Source organism: Rattus norvegicus, chromosome 7, assembly GCF_036323735.1.
Source record: "Rattus norvegicus strain BN/NHsdMcwi chromosome 7, GRCr8, whole genome shotgun sequence".
NCBI lineage: Eukaryota > Metazoa > Chordata > Mammalia > Rodentia > Muridae > Rattus > Rattus norvegicus.
In genome coordinates, this window is record NC_086025.1 from 116,884,356 (window position 1) to 116,896,815 (window position 12,460).

Genomic DNA, 12,460 nt, shown 5'->3' on the forward strand with positions numbered 1-12,460 from the left:
TGCCCCTCTTTTCTCCTAGGCAGCCCTGGTTCTATGGCTGGGGATTCAACCTCCCGAGAGGCCAAGCACTCCTCGAGAAGTGGAACCTCATCCCGGAAGGAGTTGACATCCTTATAACTCATGGACCACCACTGGGTAAGGTCTGCGGTCTCTGGTTTACCTGGGCTGGGGGTCTTGGAGGATGGGGTGTCTGGTGTCTGGGGCTGTACCCAAGGAGTACTAGGTTAGACCCTGCTGGGTCTAACTTGCTGGGGTGCCACTCTTACCAAGCCAATGTCCCCAGGGCTGAGGGCTCCACCTCCCAACATTGCTTCTGTCTGGTGCACCTCTACTGTGATCTGAGCGGAGGCTTTGGCTCACCCATTGCTCCTTCTAGGAGCCACTGGCTTCCTGCTTGGGCCTGCCCCAGCCTGCTCCCTCTAACCTGTCTCCCAGTTCCCTCCCTCCTTTTCCCATGATGCATCTTGCTGTAGCCGCCTCCCTGCCCTGGCCCTGGGTATCTGCCCCTGCTCCATTTCAGTGGGGGAAACTCTGAGGCTGAGGCCTTTGCCAGGACAGCACAGCAGGATGGTGACCAGGCTTGTGCCCCTCCCTGACTCGGCCAATGGGCCGAGTCCTTCCTCAGTGTCACCTGAGCCACGTGGGTTCTGTGGACTTCCTCCTCTCACCCTGATTCCTGCTCTTTTCCCTCACTTCCTCCATTTTACTTCCTTCCCTCCTTCCTGACTTTCCATCTTCTCCTCTTCTGCTCTTCTGATTATCCCTCCTCCATCCATCCAGTCACCATCCATCCATCCTCCTGCATCCACTATCCATCCATTCAATCCATCATCTATCCATCCATCTGTCCATCTGTCCACCCACCCTCTATCCATACATCCATCCTCCAGCATTTAATCCTCATCCACTCTATATCGATTTATCTATCCATCTTCTATCCATTCCTTATCGACTCATTTATCCAGCCACCATTACTCCTCCTCAATCTTGTTTCTCACCATCCATCCACCCTCTATCATTCATTCATGTCCCTCATCTATCTATCTATCCATCAATTATTCATCCATTTATCTATATACTCACCCATCTGTCCATCTATCCATCCATCTATCCATCCATCTATCCTTCCATTCACCCATCCATCCATCCATCCATCCACCCATCCATCCATCCATCCACCCATCCATCCATCCATCCATCCATCCACCCATCCATCCATCCATCCACCCACCCACCCATCCATCCATCCACACATCCACCCATCCATCCATCCATCCACCCACCCACCCACCCACCCACCCACCCATCCACCCACCCACCCACCCACCCATCCATCCACCCACCCACCCACCCATCCATCCATCCATCCATCCATCCACCCACCCACCCATCCATCCATCCATCCATCCATCCATCCACCCACCCACCCACCCACCCATCCATCCATCCATCCATCCACCCACCCACCCACCCATCCATCCATCCATCCATCCACCCACCCACCCACCCTTCCACCCACCCACCCACCCACCCATCCACCCATCCATCCATCCATCCATCCATCCACCCACCCACCCATCCATCCATCCATCCATCCACCCACCCACCCACCCTTCCACCCACCCACCCACCCACCCACCCATCCACCCATCCATCCATCCATCCATCCATCCACCCACCCACCCACCCATCCATCCATCCATCCATCCACCCACCCACCCACCCATCCATCCATCCATCCATCCAGAAGTCATAGCCTTTGGGTTCCTGCTCCCCAGATGCCCTGCCCCAGCCACAAAGCACACTGCACACCTGCTCTGGGGATGCCCACGTGCACCATGTCCCAGCAGATGCTAATGAACTCCATTTCAGACTGCAGTCAGGAAGTCGGAGATGCTAGAGACCCCCACCCCAGACCTGTCTTAGCCCACACTGCCACATAAGGACGGGACTGTGTGCTTCCAGATTCTAAGGCAGCACTTCTGTCGGTTGGACGAAGCCAGGGTGCAGAGATCTGAACAAGTCTGCCTGGGGGAGGAACTGTGGAGACTAGGACCTAGGCCTACCACAAAGCCCATTCCTACTCACCACCCACTGCATATCTGTCCCTTCCCTTCCCTTCCCTCCCTTCCCCACCCCTGCCTGGCTATGCTCTGGGTCTCAGCACCTCTCTCGTGGTGAGTCTTGCTGGGCACACTGGGTTGAAGCTCTCCAACCCTTGCTGGCAGCTCCCTGGTTTCTCTCGCCCACCCAAACGGAGAGGGGCCGGCAGAAAGCTGACTGCTCACTCGAAGCATTGATTGTTTTCCGTTTATGTAGCCATGGAAAGCTAATAAGCCACCACCATATGGGGCAGCTCCGGGAGGCTGGCGGCCAACAGACACAGTGGGCACCACGAGAGGGTGTCTCAGCCAAGGAAACTAGCTTCATGCTTCTGTGCCCCACCCCCACGTATCCCAGGCTGGGCTCAAACCTTTGATGTAGCCAAGGGTGACCTTAAACTCATGATATTTCTGCTGCTACCTTCCCTGCATTGGGATCACAGCCGCACACTATCACATCTACAGTGCCCCAGAGCCTCACGCCAGCCAGATAGGTGAGTAGTCACCAACAGAGCTAGGCCACAGCTCCTGTGGGGTTTCGGAGAGAAAATTTCTGAATGGGAAATTCCCCTTGGAGGCTATGGAGGCTCCACTTTGGCTTCCAGACACTGGGGTATCATGGGTTCAATTTGTCCTTCTACAACGGGTAGCTCCAAACAGCCACTGGAGCAGCTACGGGCTGAGACCTGTAGTGGTTATAGATACCTGAACCCACGTGCCTGGCCTCCCACGGGCTCTCGTGAAAGAGTCTCAGCCTTGTCAAGGAAGGAGAGCTGCGTGTTGATGGGGCTTTTCTCTGAGGCACCACAGGGTTCTGGAACTTGCTCTGCTGGGAGAGAGGATCTATGCTGGGGCTGAAGCATGACTTCAGGTCCCACCTAGTCTGCACTCATAGATGCCACCCCCCATGCCTTGTTGTCTTCCCACACAGGCTTTCTAGACTGGGTCCCCAAGAAGATGCAGCGTGTGGGCTGTGTGGAGCTGCTCAACACGGTCCAGAGGCGAGTCCAGCCCCGGCTGCACGTCTTTGGCCACATCCATGAAGGTGAGCGAGTGGGCAGGAGGGGAGGGAACCTCATGTAGGGTGCCTCTAACTGGCCCTTCCGGGATTTCTTGCCTTCTTTAAATCCTGCTTACTAGCTCCCTCTCTGACTTCTGCAAGGAATAGCTTACCTCTGTGGCAGAGGCTGCTTCACATGCTTGCTGCCCTGGTTAGCATGGAAACCTGCTGGGGATGTCCACACTGTGGGCAGGCGGATCAACCCACACTGCCCCCCACGCCCCAGCCTACCCCTGCATGTCAACTCACCTTCTCAGTCCTCAACTGTTCTTCCTGGAGCCCACTTTCAACATCCGATACAAACCTCTGCTGTTTACTGCTCTGCTGACCCTGTCTGTGCTTGGACCAGGGTTCTTGGGCCTCCACACCGTGCTCACCTATAGTTTTATAACTTATAATAAACTCCAGCCATTCCTTGAGCCTCTCTGAGCACTGTTCTTGGGAGTCAGGATAGCGGAGCAGGTTTGTCTCAGGGGATGCTCTCAGAGCTGAGCAGCAGACTGACAATCAAAGGAGAGCATTGGAGCTCACAGGGCAGCTTGTGAACAGTGAGTCTATAATGATGGTCGTCTTCTTGTGTGCATTCAGGGCCAACATATGTAAGGTTGCCTTTGACCCAAACCACATCTGTACACATTTGTATAGGCAAATCGGTGCTCCAGCGAAGAAGGGGAGAGCATTCCGTCTGATGTGAGGAGAGTGTGAGCCAGGAGAAGGGACTTCAGCAAGCAGAGTGTGTGATTGAAGCCTGTGATTGAAGGCAGGAGCGTGACAGTGGTCATTGTGGTGATCGAGAGGAGACCAGAGATGACAATGAGGGTCACAGTGGTGATGACAGTGGTGACAAGATGGTAGCGGTAGTGACGCTCTGAATATAGTACGGATGGTGGTGATGTCATGGCAGGGCAATGCTCGTAATGAAGAGGGTCTTGGAGATGGTGGATGGTAGTGTGGTGATTGTCACAAGGAGGGGGATGACTGGTGTTGATGGAGAGATGATAGTGATGGTGTTGATGACAATGGTCATGTGGTGGCAGGGGTAGTGTTAACAGTGGTGATACTATGGATAGGGAGGATGTCATCATGATGGCAGTGATGATGTCATGGTGATGATGACAGTACTGGGGATAGCAACAAGGAAGGTAGCGATGTAGTCCAGGAGATAGTGCTGATGGGTATGGGGTGATGGTGTCATCATGATGGGGATGATGATGTCATCATGATGGGGATGATGATGGCAGTACTGGGGATAGCAACAAGGAAGGTAGTGATGTAGTCCAGGGGATAGTGCTGACAATGGGCGTGGTGATGAGGATGTCATCATGACAGCGGCAATGATGTCATGGAGATGATGACAGTGCTGGGATGCTGTCAGAGCCTGCAATGGTGCTGATGATGATACTGATAATGTTGGTGATATCATTGGTGAAGAGGATGATGATGTCATGGTGTGATGGCAGTGTTGGGGATGACAAGGATTGTAATACTGATGACAGTATGGCTGCTGATGTTGGTGATGCTGATGGTGGTTGCCATGGGGATGATGACAGTGATGGGATGGTGATGGCAGCCATGATGACAGTGTGGCAGTGCACTCTATAGACATAGCACACAAACACACGATTCATCATATCTGATGAGATGGTGATACTGGGGACTGTGGAAGGCAGGTGCCTGTACCTGGTCACATCTAATATGCTGACAGTGGTCATAGAGACCATGCTGATGATTCCTGCTGAGGAGGACGATGTGAGGGTGATGATGGCTTGCTATGTGCTTCTCCTGTGATGTGCCCTGACCTAGGCACTGCATTTGGGCATTGAACTCCCTGGTCCTCCTGGCAGGCTCAGAAGGACCTATTATGGCTTCCATTTGGCAGATAAGAGACCCAACTTTGAGAGCTGTAGCAGCTTGCCCCAGATATGTCCCACTATGCCACCCACTATGGCAAAACACCCATAGCTGCCCCAGCCACCAGATAGCTCCAGATAATTGTCTGACAGGTGCATGCATCCTTTCCAGGGTATGGAGTCATGGCGGATGGGACCACCACCTATGTGAATGCGTCCGTGTGCACTGTGAACTATCAGCCTGTGAATCCTCCCATAGTCATCGACCTGCCCACACCCCGGAACTCCTGACTGCTACCCACTCCAGCTCTGCCTGCCCACGTCAGCACCATATGTCTGGCCGAGAGCCTGGATCCCCTAACCTACTTCCTCCCATACAGAACAGTCCGGACAATCCACTCGGCCATGGGACCAGCCAGTAAGGAGTAGCCTCCTTGGGATAAAAGAATTGGCCTTTGTCAGTCTTCTGCTGCCTGTACGGGGCCTTGCACAGCCCTGCCGGGGGTACCTGGCTCATTTCTGTTCTGTGTGTGCGCACCTGCTCCTCCGTTCTAGGGCTGACAAGCTCACAGCCCTGTCTCACTCGGGAAATGGCAGAAGCTCCATTCGACACCCTCCAGCTTTGAGAAGCCGCTGCTCTCGAATGGGATTTGGGAAGTTTTATACAAGATGTCTTGCTACCCAAGTGCGTCTGTGTGGCTTGTGAGCCACAAGGTCGGGGTGGGGATGTATGGCCTGGGCACAGGCAGCTCTTCTCTGGCTGGAGGAAAGGAGTTAGGCCTGCTCCTTGTGTGCATGGGTCTTGGGAGTGTTCAGGGACATCTCAGGAATTCTGACAGCCCCTGGCCAGGCCTAGAGCAGATGGCTTGGCTTAATCCCCCATTCCTTCCTCAGGACCCTGCTGACAGTGTGGACAATGGCTGAGTGTCCCCAGCTACTGCTCAGACCCTGGATTTGGGTGGGTGGGGGTCTTTGTTCTTCTGGGTGGCCAGAACCTGCTGGTTACTCATCACAGTGAGGCCATGTTAGATCCCCTGGGACCAAACTATGTTGTAGATCACAGTGGCCAGGGGGTTCTGCGGGCTGAGGCCCTGGGCCTGCTCATATACATGCCCCACGTGTGTGGCACGTGTGCTCCTCCAAACCTAACCGGGTTGTTAGTGTCTAAAATGGGCTCCATCCTTGATGTGGTTGATTTCTCCTCAGAGGCTTCCAGGAAGCTTGTCAGTACCACCGATCACCGGGAGGTGGCGCAGTGACAGAGCTGCCCTGGGTGCTGATGGCAACCCTGCCTCTGGCTGCAGGCTTTCTTCAGTTAGGCCTGGGTGAGCCCAGAGCGGGCAGAGCCAGTAGGCTCTGAGTCAGGGGGAGGCAGAGTCCATCGCTGTCTATTTAATATTCCGATATTTGTTCTTTGTGGACTGTTTTTGCACTCATTCTGGTTCTTAGTAACATGTCACTAAAATAGTATTATTTGTCCCGACTCTCGATGTTTTACACCCTTTATGCCATGCATCAGACACAAAGGCCTCACTTGCTTGGCCTGGCTCCAGCCTTGGGGACCAGCTATCTTGGTACCTTTACTCGGTATAATGTGGCTTTATCATCTACAGACATTCCTGGAAGGTAGGTACTCTTGCCCTGTTACAGAGATGAGGCCACTGAGGCCAGAGAGGTGAGGTCACTTGCCTGAGGATGCACAGCACAAAGCAAAGGAGGCAGCAATGAAGTTTGGCCCTCCATCCCTGGCCTCACTGTCACCTCTGGAGTTCTCTCTCTCTCTACATAGCAGGGTCTGGATGAAGTCTTGCTTAATTTGGAAGGGTCCTGTTCAAAGCTGCCTCCTGTTCGTTCTCAACCGAGAGTCTCTCAGACTGTAAGGAATTCTGAGCTTTCAGCTCAGCATCCCAGCATCCTGAGAGACCACTCCCAAGTCTTTCTCTGAGTGAGTGAGCTGGGCTCCGTGGCTCACTGTGGGTGAGGCTGCATTCCCAGGCCACCTTTGGTGCACTACACTGGCCAAGACAACTGTGTCCCACAGGCCACAGGGCTGTGGAATCTTGCTCGGGCCAAATTCCTGGTGTGTGTGGGGCATTTACAAGGTCTCTCCTTGGTGCCTCAGATGCATGGCGTGTTTGGGGCAGAGAAAATACATCTCCCCTGTGCTTTTTAAGCTCTGCAGTTTTTATGTGGACCAAGAACTATAAACTTAAAAAGCTTCCTAGGGCATCTTCAGAATGTGGCATATTTTTGTGTGGAGAAGAAAAGCTGTGGAAGCAGCTGTCTTGAAGAGAAGATTCATTGAAAGTCCTCAAGATCTGAAAGATGGCGGCCTGCTCCTCAATCATTTTGGCATAATTTGATTGTGGCTGTAATTTTTTTGTCAAGCATGTCAGACAATAAAGTCTTTGTAAAAAGAAAATGCAGAGTCCATCTGGCTGCTCTTTCTGTGGGGGTGTCCCTGGGTCTTGAGGGGGCAGAGGAAGAACTCCAAGACCTAGTGGCTAAAGACCCCCATGTGTTGGTGACTGTACTCCCTGCTTGTCTCACCCCACCCCACTCCCCCGTGAGTGCAGGAACTGCAGAGGCAGCATCATGGGCAGGACTGCATGTCTGAGCTTCTAAACGAAGCATCGTGGTGTGGCCCAAGTGCTGGGTTATCCTGAATGTGACATGGGCAACCCAGCCTGAGAGAAAGGTTCACGGATTGCCTGAGAGAAGCACCCCGGTCTCAAATCCCTCCCAGCTACAAAACTTCGACCATTTATCGCCAGCTGCCTAACCAACTATTCATCTTTCCACAGTCACGCACTTGCCTGATGATTCATACTTTCATGTGTCCATCCATCTACTCAAAAAACAAGCACCCATCTACTCACCCACCTATCCACCCATCCATCCACCCACCCATCCATCCATCCACCCATCCATCCATCCACTCACCCACCCATCCACTCACCCATCTACTCACCCATCCATCCATCCACCCATCCATCCATCCACTCACCCACCCATCCATCCATCCACTCACCCACCCATCCATCCATCCACTCACCCACCCATCTACTCACCCATCCATCCACCCACCCATCTACTCACCCATCCATCCACCCACCCATCCACCCACCCATCCATCCATCCATCCATCCATCCATCCATCCATCCACCCACTCATCCATCCACCCATCCATCCACCCATCCATCCACCCATCCATCCACCCACTCATCCATCCACCCACCCACCTACCCACCCATCTATTCAGAAGAACAGCTAACCATCTATCCAGACACAGAATTATCCATTTATCTATGCACCAACAAAGCTGTCCATATATACAGTCCTCTGACCATACACTACTGAAGAAACCATTAATTTACCCAGCCCCCCGGTATCACTCTATTCATCTACCCATCCACCCACCCATCAAGTCATCCATCCTTCTGTCCTTCCATCTGTCTTATATACCCCCACCCAGCTCTCTATCCATCCCCCCACAGCCATTAGCACTTCCTGAAGGGCCTGGTTTGGATGACAGAAATGCCAGGTGGTGGCGGTAATCGGTTTAGGGGGAAGACTGATTAAGGTAGATGTGAGGATAAAGGGCCCAGAGAGCCTAGGACGGCAGTACACATGGGCTGCTGGTCACCAGAAGGAGGTGTGGATGTAGAACAAGTGTCAGGAAAAGCCACATAGAAAGGGACACAACTGACATCCTAAGTAAAGCCATGGTCTGAGGCAGAAAAGGCCTGAGGAGTGGCCTAAGGCAGGCATACAATAACAATGTCCCCATAACCTTTCCTCAGACAGGTCCCCTGCCCAGGGCCTCATAGACCTGCAGCATCCTGTCCTGGGACCTTGACTTCTGAACCATTGTTCCTGAGACCCTGGTCTGTCTGAGGAACCCCACCAACTTCTACCCATAACTACTGGAACCACCGTAGGGTTACTGCACAGAGCGTGGCCCTCTGAGGCTGTCACCTTATGATGTCACCATACTGCCAGAGCACATGTGCCATGTGCCAGTGCAGTCTCTGAGGTCCCCTTCCCTTCCCCCTCTTCCTTCTCACTTCACTCTACTGCCAAGGGTATCCCATTGCAGCCCTGCTGAGACAGGAGCAGAGAACCAGTGTCCAGGGACTCACCAGAGCATGTGACTGACTGTCTAAGGTCTCCTGTCCCTGCCTCCTAAGGGCTAGAATCACAGATGACTACCAGGCACAGGGGGCCGTGGGGATTAGAACCCTGCTTCTCTTGTTTGCACATATGCACTTTAACTTCCAAGCTATCTCTCTGACCTCTTGCTGGTTCTATTTAAAAATAAATATTCCAGAAACAAGCCTCTTTCTCCTAACTCTGGGTTGGTCTTTTTAGTCCAGTCTTCAGAGCAAATGTTGAAATTTTTGATGAATCTCTCTCTCTCTCTCTCTCTCTCTCTCTCTCTCTCTCTCTCTCTCTCTCTCTCTCTCTCTCTCTGTGTGTGTGTGTGTGTGTGTGTGTGTCCTCTCTCTCTCTCTGTCTCTCTCTCTCTGTTCTCTCTCTGTGTCTCTCTCTCTCTGTTCTCCCCCCCCCCTCTCTCCTTGCTCTTTGGATACTGTTACTTGTTCTTTGGATACTGTTATCATTTGTAGCAGGTGTCTCCCAGAGCCTCCCGCATTGACAGGTGGTCATCAGCCAATGGCTAGCCTGGGGGGTGGGGCCTAGAGGGAGGACCTTAGCTTACTGTAGATATACAGTTGAAGAGGGTGTTGGGAACTCAGCTCCCCTCCTCCTGGCTGCCACAAGGTGAGCAGCCTTCCTCTGTCATGCCTTCCTGGTACATGTACCACATGCCAAAAGCAGCCAGGCCAATGGACCCTCTCTGAGCAGGTGAGCCGAAAGAGCCTTGCTTTCTTAGATGTGCTCCATCTTGGGTATTTTGCCCCAGAGAGGAAAAGCTGACTCTGTGGGTGTTTCTTTCAAACCTAAGGTTGAGTGGATTGTCTCCTGGGTGTTTGTTCTGTTTCACACACCTGTGCTGTCCCGGGTCAGCCTCTGGTGTGAAGTGTGCTAAGGTTCATGCTTTTTGAACACAGGCACTGTTCCTCTAACCCACAGTCCTGGCTGGTTTCGGTGTGTCAACTTGAGACAAGAGTCATCAGAGAGGGAAGAGGCTCACTCAGTTGAGGAAATGTCTCCATGAGATCCAGCTGTGAGGCATTTTTCTCAATCAGTGATCAATGGTGGGCAGGGCCATCCCTGGGGTGGAGGTCCTGGGTTCTGTGGGAAAGCAGGCTCAGCAAGCCATGAGGAGTAACCAGTGAGCGGTACCCTGGTCCTGTGGGGGCTTTTTCTTGTTGTCTCCCCAGCATAAGGGATCCTAGAGGGGTGAGTCATGAGTGGGTGGGTAAGCACCCTCTTAGAGGCAAAGGGGAGAGGGGATGGGATGAGGGGGGTGCAGAGGGGAGACTGGGAAGGGGGACAACATTTGAAATGTAAATAAATAAAATAACCAATTAATAAAAAAATAATAAAGGAAGGGGAAAAAACCCTCAGAGGTCTGCCTGCCTCTTCCTCTCGAGTACTAGGACTAAAGATGTGTGTCGTCATGCTTGGCTCAATAATTCAAATCTTAGGGAGCAAGTACAGTTGGGAAGATGTATCCACGATACAGTCTTCCAATGCAGAAGCACCTCACAGCTCTACCCTGATTTTGATCTCTGGTCTTATTTTTCTGTGCTGCATAGTCTACCACTGCACAGGAGGACCCTCGGGGAATTTTAGGCTTACGTCTACCTGGAAGGGGCTGTCGGAAGCGGTATTGCAGTTGCACATGCTAACTGGAGATGCTAGTGACGTCCAATGACCTGATGGCACACTGCCTGGTTAATTCTAGGAGCGTCTTGGTTCTTAGGAGTGTCCTGTGCAGACAACCAAGCTGTTCGACACAGTTCTTATTAGTTTCCTTGCTGTTTGGACTGCCGAGAGACGCTTGTGTGTGTGCATGTGTGCCTGCATGTGCAGGGTTACATGTGAGTGCATGTGCATATGTCTAGGACTGTAGACCAGAGATCAACCTTGAGTGACTTCCTCAGGTTCTCTCCACCTCATTTTTGAGACAGGACTCCACTGACCCTGAAGTTCACTAAGCAGGCTATGCTAGCTTGCTGTCGAGCAGCCCGGGAGATCTGCCCATCTCCACTTCCCCAGCACTGAGATCCCAAGCACATGCCACTGAGCCCTGCTTTTAAACATGGGGTAGGGGACTCACACTCAGGTCCTCAAGCCTGTATGGTGCTCCCTCTCCTGGCAGCACGTCCTCCCCACTCTGATCGTATCTTTGATTCCATTTTGATCCCTGTTGACTGATTTGTACTTTTTACCTAATAACACTGTATGGTTTCAGTGGTTGCTTTAACAGTTTGCAGGGACATCTGAAAGCACCCTTGTCTATCTTTAGATACTCTGCCTTGCCACTCACTGGAACAGACCCTGCCCTCCCAGCACAAGCTCAGCTCTTTGTCCTCATTCTTTGTGAAGCCATTGTTCTATCTGTTGCAGTCGAACCAATATATGGCTACAGATTCTGAGACGTCACCTTCGAGGACAGTGGAAAGCACACAGGATTTCTTTCACTTTCAGTCATTTGATTTCCGATGCCCTTCACTTCTCTGAACCTCTTGTGTCCTGCCTGGTGTTTGGGTTTCAACTTGACACAAGCTAGAGTCATCAGAGAGGAAGGAGCCTCAGCTGAGGAAATGCCTCCATGAGACACAGCTGTGAGGTATTTTTTTCCAATCAGTGAACAAAGGGGAGGGTTCAGCGCATGGTGGGCGGGGCCATCCCTGGGCAGGTGGTCCTGGGTTCTATAAGAAAGCAGGCTGAGCAAGCCAGTCAGCAGCACCCTCCATGGCCTCTGCATCAGCTCCTGTTTCTGGGTTCTGTCCTGCCTTCCTTTGAGAATGTACAGTGATGTGGAAGTGTAAGTCATATAAACCCTTTCCTTCCCAACTTGCTTTTTGGTCGTGATGTTTTGTCCCAGCCCAAAAAAAAAAAAAATACCCCTAAGACACACTGTAACACTGTTTAAGAAAAACATCTGCCACTGACTGTTAATCTGTTGTTGTCAAGGCAGGGTCTGTATAGCTCATACTAGCCTTGAGTTAATTTGTCTCCTGAGTGCTGGATTGCAGGTGTCACTACGCCCAGCTCCAGCCTTTTTTAAGTTTTTGGTGTGTGTGTGTGTGTGTGTGTGTGTGTATTTCTATGTGCATGTGTGCATGTAGACAGAAGTGAGAGGTCAATGTCAGGTGTCTTGCTCTCTTGTGTGTGTATGTATATATGTATGCATGTAGGTATGTATATTTATTTTGAGAATCTCTTGCTGAACCTGAGCTTGCAGGTTATCTAGCCTGGCTGGCCTGCAGCCCCAGGGAGCCTACCCCTCCACCCCGACCCCAGGGCTAGGATC

General features: G+C 52.2%; 1 protein-coding gene across 8 annotated transcripts in view; it reads left to right on the forward strand.

Moving 5' to 3' along the window:
* The window catches only part of Mpped1 (metallophosphoesterase domain containing 1), a 79,949-nt gene extending 72,515 nt beyond the window's left edge, over nt 1–7,434 (forward strand). For 6 of the 8 annotated variants that reach the window (XM_063263938.1, XM_039079608.2, XM_039079605.2 and 3 more), the window contains 3 exons: nt 20–135; nt 3,034–3,147; nt 5,185–7,434. In XM_063263938.1, coding sequence (XP_063120008.1) covers nt 20–135; nt 3,034–3,147; nt 5,185–5,303 — 349 coding nt within the window. In that variant the 3' untranslated portion in view covers nt 5,304–7,434. Of the gene's footprint in view, nt 1–19; nt 136–3,033; nt 3,152–5,184 lie in introns of those variants that run through there. The other 2 variants (NM_001130569.1, XM_039079606.2) reach the window with 2 other exon arrangements.
* Nucleotides 7,435–12,460: the final 5,026 nt, after the last annotated feature.